The sequence below is a fragment of the Triticum dicoccoides genome, chromosome 2B, assembly GCF_002162155.2.
Source record: "Triticum dicoccoides isolate Atlit2015 ecotype Zavitan chromosome 2B, WEW_v2.0, whole genome shotgun sequence".
NCBI lineage: Eukaryota > Viridiplantae > Streptophyta > Magnoliopsida > Poales > Poaceae > Triticum > Triticum dicoccoides.
Window position 1 is genome coordinate 799656086 of NC_041383.1, and position 7357 is coordinate 799663442.

A 7357-nucleotide genomic window follows, 5' to 3' on the forward strand; every position below is an offset into this window, starting at 1 on the left:
TGACCTCGTATATAACGGGAGAGAAAAGGTACTACAGAAAATATATAAAACATTAATGCACATTGCAGCCATCGATTGTGCCACCTAATATACGATTAGATAATACAAAATACAGTAATGCAGAAGCAAGTACGGAAAGCAGTACAATAATATTCTCCGTCACTTAGGTTTACATTAGGACGAATATCTGTCGGGAAAGTAATCATGGTGGATATGGAAATAAACATGGCTAGCTTGTGACTCCCCTCGCGAAACATTTTGGTTTGCTAGTGCCGGCAACTGGTTATGCTTTTGTAATAGCCTTCCTCAAAACTTCAATTTGAGGTGGTAGCTGACGAAATAAATTCAATTCATGGAACACCATGTATGCAAGCTCCTCCGACCTGTAATCACTAAACTTCTCCTGCAAATGATTCATAGAGAAAAAAAGAATTAACATTGTAGCCATGACATCGTATTTATCTAGTAACGATACGTGTGTGTGTGTGTGGGGGGGGATGCTCACTGGGTCGATTTTGATTCGTAATTGATTCTCCTCGCCATCATAAAATTTCAGGAATTTGAAACAGAAGAAAGGACAGTCGTTGGCAAGTTGTTTGGGGGTTGGAAATCTAGCAATAGGCCACTTGCAGAAGTTGTCGAACTTCCCCTCAGTAACTTTTAAAAAAGCATCATTGAGTCTGGCGACAGCAATAGGACCCCACGGCTTATGAAAATCCTCAAATGTAGTCTGTTGTGTGCTCCAGTCAACTGAATCGAGGACGTCAATCCGTCTGTGAACACGATTCACACAATAAACTGAGAAATGACTGCCCTGATGGGATACCCATAATATCTGCAACAGATAAAAAAATATGAATGGAGAGCAAAGGATGTAGAGCATGCAAGATGAAAAGTGTGATGCAGTAAGGAACCTTACCATGCGAACATCTTGAGGGTCTTTATCCGCGAGGTCTTCCTTTAATAGTGCCTCAATGAAAGTAGGATTGAAGGATTGCGTCTCGTGCCGAGCATCGACATTAAGGTGGAACTGCACATAATAATTCAAAAATGTTGATTATTGATTTGACAAAATGATGCTGAATACTTAGGTAACGAGAACATGGAATGGTTAGCCATAGTAAAAATGGATAATTGTAAAATCAGGTTTAAATACCGATAGTGACCAACGAAGGAACATCCTGTACCCAGCCGACGTGGGCCTTAATTTAATCTCATCGTGACGCAGAATGTCTATGTAGTATTCCATCAAGCTGGGTAGCATTGATGCCCCATCGCCGAAGCTTTTTGCGAGATCCATGCCAGTAAGATATAACTTAGAAGGTTCGTAAGCAAGAAGTCCAGTCCTATGACAAGGTTAATTCGGAATTTGTAATGTATTTTAAAATGATGAAATAATTAGTGCACATTAAAAATAGGATGCAATGGTGTGAAGGTTTACTTTTTGAGATCAAGGTCGTTGATTACTATGTCACGGAGTTTTCGGGCGTGGTTGAGAGAAATGGTAGACTTAACAGGATGTAATTTAAATGGAGAAATGATCTTCAATGGTCTCTTCCTGATCCTCTTTACGATAACTGGTAGTTGACCGCATTGCAGAACATTTCCAGGAGCTCCGAATTGGTTGGGGTTCACAAAGCTTGGGACATTGGTTTTGTCCTTCTCCATGTTCTTGGCGGTGCGAACAAGTGTATGTTTTTCCGTAGACTGAAATATGTAGAAAATAACCCAACTGAGATACGATATTATGTATGTGAACATTACTATTGGAAAAAAAATGTAAAAACAAAGTTAATAGCAGGGCAGCACTTACAACATCTGTTTTTTTAAATCTCGCCGAGCGCCTGGGAGACAGCTGTAGAGCAGATGCATCAGAGACCTGACAGACATTAAAATGGTAAATTTTAGGCAATGTGTGTGTAGCCGCAACTCTGATTTACGAAAGAATGCACTTATAAAAAGTATCACCTGGATAGTGTGGGCAGCCTGTTGTGCAGTGGAGGCAGACTGCTGTAGGTTGGTAGGTTGAGCCTCCGCTCCAGTGTGAGGTAATTTGATGATTTCACTGCCACTCCTAATACACACTTTGTGGGATGGCTCTCTAGTATCCTGCATTGAAATGGAAATAGTAAAAAAGGAGGTTAATAAGATTTATGAGCACCTGGCATAATAATTATAAGTAAGCATAAAGATAGATAATTACAAAATGGGGGGTTCTGTCTGGGTGAATATTAGCATCTCGAAGTTGTTGGCTAACTTCCCATTCTTGTGTTGGCTGACCGAAGGATACTAAGGATTCAGGTGTGTTGGCATCTTCCAACTGTATACATGATGGATACTTCATTAGAAATGTGCTATATTTGGAGCTATGTAGACGTAATGGAGGGTATTACCTGAAATTGCTCTGCGGTGGTACACTGTTCTGTGTGGCTAATTGGTTCATGGACAGTAATTTGGCGATCAGCATCATTGTCATGGTTAACTGGGACTTGACCAGTAATTATTGGTGCATCCACAGATAAATGGCCATCTATACTTAACCATAAAATTAAGTCATTGAAAAAAATGTTATAATTTTGGCGAAGCCGACACATCTATTTATAAGTTGGTATGGACTTAAGTTTGAGTAGGAAAAACAACCTTTTGAGACCTGCTCTGTGTGATCAGCAGCTTCTGCATCGATTTGTGCCTCATTGACAAACTTTTGGCCCGTGAATACGTCTGACACACCCACCCCCAAGTTTTCTGCATCTAGAAAGAAAAAGAAATTCGAAGAAAATATTTGTACATGAAACAACCAAGCAGTAGATAGTATTTACAAATAGATAAACAAGACCAGTAGTAAGAGAAAATATAGAAACATGTCAAAAGAGAAGTAATAGATTTGTATCCTAGTTACCAGTGTTAGTTGGAGCTATCTCAGCTTCTTCTTCATGCTCATGGCCTAGGTCATCAAGGTGCACCTCATTAATAAGACGCGCTGTGCAGTATAGAAAAATTATAAGAGTATTACCATAAACAAGTGCAGTCCGAAGATGTATTGAATTTGTATTATGATTAATGAACTGACCGTCTGCATCACATGAGGGGCATCCAGTTCCATCATATTCAATGCCTTCACACATTTGAGAAAACGTAATGGGATCGGTGATTCCTTGCGCATCCACATCAGAACAGTTAGCAGCATGAGTAGGGCAATCGGTTTTTGAGTGGCTGTCAGAGCCATGTTGTTTGTCTGCATGCACAGCGTTCAGAAGTTGTCGTGTAGGGTTAAAGAAAAGGTGAGAAATAGTTGGTCGTGGTGCGTTCAATTTTCAACATAGCTAGGCGGAAATAAATAGATTACTAGAATATCTAGTTGGTGTTACAATAAATGACAAGTGGAAACACCACGAAATAAAATGAATTCCTAGAAAAGAAACTTGGTATTATCATAAATGTGTGCATGGAAACCCTTAGAGGGATTACTACAATAACAAGTGGGTTTTACCATCAAATGTAAGAAGTCACTACCAGCTTCATATGTGAAAAACATTTAAATTACATGAATCACTACATCAAGTTAGCATAGAATGGAAAGTGAGATGAGGAATGAAACCTGGTGGTGGAAGGTTGTTCATAGAGTCAACAATATTGTGTGGCTCAACTGTTTGATGAGGTTTATTGGGCTGGTCTGCGCATGCAAATGTTGACAAGGTATACAATTAAAATTAGTTTATTCAAGTTGAAGACATATGAAACATACAGAAAAATGTAAGCTTACTACTTGTGCAATCATTTTCGCTTTTGTCATAAGGTCCATAAAATGCGTTAAGCAAGCTTTCTGCAAGAGCAACAACAAAAAGGGTGACAAATAATATGGTTTGTAAGAACAAAGAAATGCAATTTAATAACATAAGGGTGTGCAAAAACCTTGCTGGGACTTGGTCGTAGAAGCTTCGATATTACCCTGGAGCAGTTGGGTAAGAGAACCTTGCAGTGGGCCATCTGCTGATAATTAGTAAAAATACACAAGGTTTAAATACATGATATGCAAATGACTAGTTGCGTTGTGGTGAGTCATAGAATTAACTTATAAAATTATGTGCCATCATGACCAATACCTGACGATGGAAGATTCTTGCTGGGATCCACACCATCGTTTCGCTGAACATTGCGGTCGGCTTCGGATTGTACTGCACATAACGTGTGATTTTTGAAAGGGCATAATATAGAGAAATGCGCTAGTGAGGCAGAAAAGAGAGAAAAGAACAAGATTAAACTTACTACTGGTGCCATCAACTTCAATATTGTCTGTAGCAGCAGGAATGTCATGAATCGACCGTTCTGCTGGGCCATCAAGAAAAGTAGCAAAAGCTAAGATATATCGTTAAAAAGACAGCAATGAAAAGTAGAGAAGGGTGTGAAAAATGTTGATGGCAGTTGGTCACTGAGGATTGGGAATCACCCTGAGCGAGTTGGGCTGAAGATCTCCCAGGTGGGTTCTCATCTGAAAATGGGTAAAAATAAACAAGCTTAGTGACAGGAGCCATAATTCCCTTCTTGATGTCTTGTTTTCAAGTTTTATTCCCTAGGTAATGTGGTGGTGAGAAACACATCAAAAATAGAATTATATGGTACTAACTATTGGGGCCAAAGATAGTAGTGTGATCGATGTCCACATTGCCCGCTACATTATCCAAATGTGCCGCAGCACGAGAAATTGGCTTAGGATCCCTCTGAATTGGAGGTGATGGCGAAGACGTCGAAGGATCGAGCATTATGCAGCGTAACTCCGATACAACCTTGCGTTGTTCGAGAGAAACATCAGCAAGTAGTTTGGCAACTGAATCATCACACCTCCGTATAGCAGCAAATGCCACAGCCTGCTTCGATTGAGGTAGTTGATCCACGCAGTCCCTGAGTTGCTCCAGCATGCTAATGAACAGAACAGAATGGGCATGAGGTTGAGCATGGCTTGCTGATGTCGCGTTGGCATTAACATCCAAGTAGCAAGTACCCTCCTGGGACCGAAGCTGGAAATAACCATAAAGAGTTAATGTAATGATATTATGAAAGCTAGATTTACTAGTTGGCAGCAATAGGGTAGGGAAACATACCGGTAGGTTGCCATATGACTCCGAGTCTGGCTTGTTCTTCGACTTATCCTCACTTAAGATAGCTTGCATCTTCCCAGTGTTGTAGAAAGCTATGCGTGGTGTTTGAGACGCATCCAACATATTGACACTCAAGAGATTGTCCAAATAGTAAATCTGAAGAAGCCATAAAGATTTAGTAGTACTAATGAAATTCTAGGTTGTAGACACTTCCTGTTGGTTGGAAATTTAAAGATACAAAAGGAACTACATGTAGTAAACTTACTATTAAAAAGAGCACACAACCAGAAATGGACAATACTCCATTGTTGTTCTTCTTGGAGTGCCATGTTGCAACACTATCCCTCATGTAATCAACAACAGCTTTGGACCAATCGATCGCACCAATATTAGCAATGTCTGCAGTCCAAGCAGCCTCCCTACCAGATATATATGTCCTTGTGGAAGGAAAGAGTAACTAGTTGAATATAATCAGAATGAAACATCTTGTGGACAAATCATCAGGCCTCTTCAACTTTATATAGTCGCACAGAGTTTTGTAGGTTATATTCTGATCGACTGGCACGCTCAGCTCGTTCTTGAGTCTAAGCAGCTCATTCTTTTGGGTGACAGAACAGACCGATGGGTCACGACCACCAAGTGGAGTGCCCATGACACAATGCACAGCATGCGGGGTAATTTTCAGTCCACCTTGAGTGCCGACGTTGATTATTAGAGTGTCCTTGTCAGTCTTGTTCATAAGGAATACCGGCAAATTCCTGGACTCAAGAGCATCAGCTTTTAGGTTCAGAATTTCACCAAATGGAGTAGCCTTGACATTTGCATATTGATCTTCGGTTAATAGATCAATGGCAGAGAGCACGAATCCAGGTGAGCACCTAATGGTTGGTGCCGGTTTTGATGGTTGGTTTCCCTGGAAAACAATGAAATGTATTGTTGAGGCCAGCAAAAACAAAGTTTGAAAACTCACAGAAAATAAGTTGGGCATTTGAGATAAAACTCACATTATGACCGGCGGTGGATGATATAGCTTTAGCTACCTTTGGCCGCTTGACTGGCGGGTCGGTCCTCCGGGTAAGAGCAGTTCTAGGTGGCGGGGGGTCAAAATCATCATCGTCATTTTCATATTGATGGGAGTTGGAACGGTTGCATGTTGTTGCAGCCGACCTCTTGGAACCGACCGAAGTGTTCCCTCCAGCAACAATGGGTGAAACCAACGGGGGGATCCCCGTTGAAGTGTGAGATGTTGATGTGTTATTAGGATTAGTTTGTTGACCCGGTACCGCTTGTGCCGGACACTCCTCTGCAACTGTATTGTGAGCCGCTTCTTGTGCTACAGAGTGCTCCGATGATGAGACTGCAGCAGGATGGATAGTAATTTGCAACCCAGCCGTAGGGGGAACTAATGGTGGATCATCAAATTGATAGGTGACTGCATCTTGACTGTCTTGAATCGTAACTTTTCGGACCTTCTGTGGACGTGTGCCAACGACTTTCATTTGTCCTGAAACAGAATAGCACATATGTGTTAAAATGTAGATTCAGATTACCAGAACTGAAGTTGTGTTACTAGCACTTCTTAATTATATTCAGATTACCAGAACTGAAGTTGTATTACTAGCACTTCTTAATTAGATTCAGATTACTAGAACTGAAGTTGTATTACTAGCACTTCTTAATTAGATTCAGATTACTAGAACTGAAGTTGTATTACTAGCACTTCTTAATTAGATTCAGATTACTAGAACTGAAGTTGTATTACTAGCACTTCTTAATTAGATTCAGATTACTAGAACTGAAGTTGTATTACTAGCACTTCTTAATTAGATTCAGATTACTAGAACTGAAGTTGTATTACTACCACTTCTTAATTAGATTCAGATTACCATAAATGAAGTTGTATTACTACCACCTGTTAACTGGATTCAGATTACCACTAATTAAGATTAGTTGATGTGTTACACTAACTTGGCGTAGAATTTGTACCAGAGGATTTGTACAGAAAAAGGAGATTGCACTGCAACAAAAGGGGAAAAGTTGACACACTAATAAGGGGGGGTGAGGGGATGGCAGATAGCGATTGCAGGTTCGCGGCAATTAAGAAATTATTAAATCCGGCAGCCCATGTGAGCTTGTGAGGAGGACGGCCGGAAACGGGGATGTACGCCTAGTCAAAACTCAAAGCATCCATCGGGGGAGAATTAGATTAGCAGGTGGATTACCTCCAAAAATACGGACGGAGAAAACGACGGCTGCCGGAT

General features: G+C 40.6%; 1 protein-coding gene and 1 long non-coding RNA gene across 2 annotated transcripts; both read right to left on the reverse strand.

Moving 5' to 3' along the window:
* Positions 1-85: 85 nt before the first annotated feature.
* Positions 86-3226, reverse strand: LOC119368866. Its single transcript, XM_037634000.1, has 12 exons — positions 3071-3226; positions 2900-2980; positions 2641-2751; positions 2394-2530; positions 2204-2320; positions 1969-2109; positions 1814-1879; positions 1442-1707; positions 1157-1346; positions 920-1030; positions 506-835; positions 86-403 (listed from the first exon to the last, which is right to left on the reverse strand). Exons 1-12 carry the CDS (start codon positions 3123-3125, stop codon positions 284-286), a joined length of 1725 nt encoding a protein of 574 aa, XP_037489897.1. The 5' UTR covers positions 3126-3226; the 3' UTR covers positions 86-283.
* Positions 3227-3763: 537 nt separating this feature from the next.
* On the reverse strand, positions 3764-4171 carry LOC119368867. The gene is made up of 3 exons (XR_005176762.1): positions 4104-4171; positions 3913-3990; positions 3764-3823 (listed from the first exon to the last, which is right to left on the reverse strand). It is a non-coding gene; the product is annotated as an uncharacterized LOC119368867 (long non-coding RNA).
* Between the last annotated feature and the right edge of the window lie 3186 nt (positions 4172-7357).

Bases quoted from the DNA above. Each gene is read 5' to 3' on its own strand.
- LOC119368866 (XM_037634000.1), bottom strand. From the start codon at position 3,125: ATGTGTGAAGGCATTGAATATGATGGAACTGGATGCCCCTCATGTGAT. The intron at 2,752-2,899 runs GTAACTAGGATA...TTTTCTTTCTAG, and splicing joins GATAGCTCCAACTAACACTG to ATGCAGAAAACTTGGGGGTG. The intron at 404-505 runs GTGAGCATCCCC...AATCATTTGCAG, and splicing joins TACGAATCAAAATCGACCCA to GAGAAGTTTAGTGATTACAG.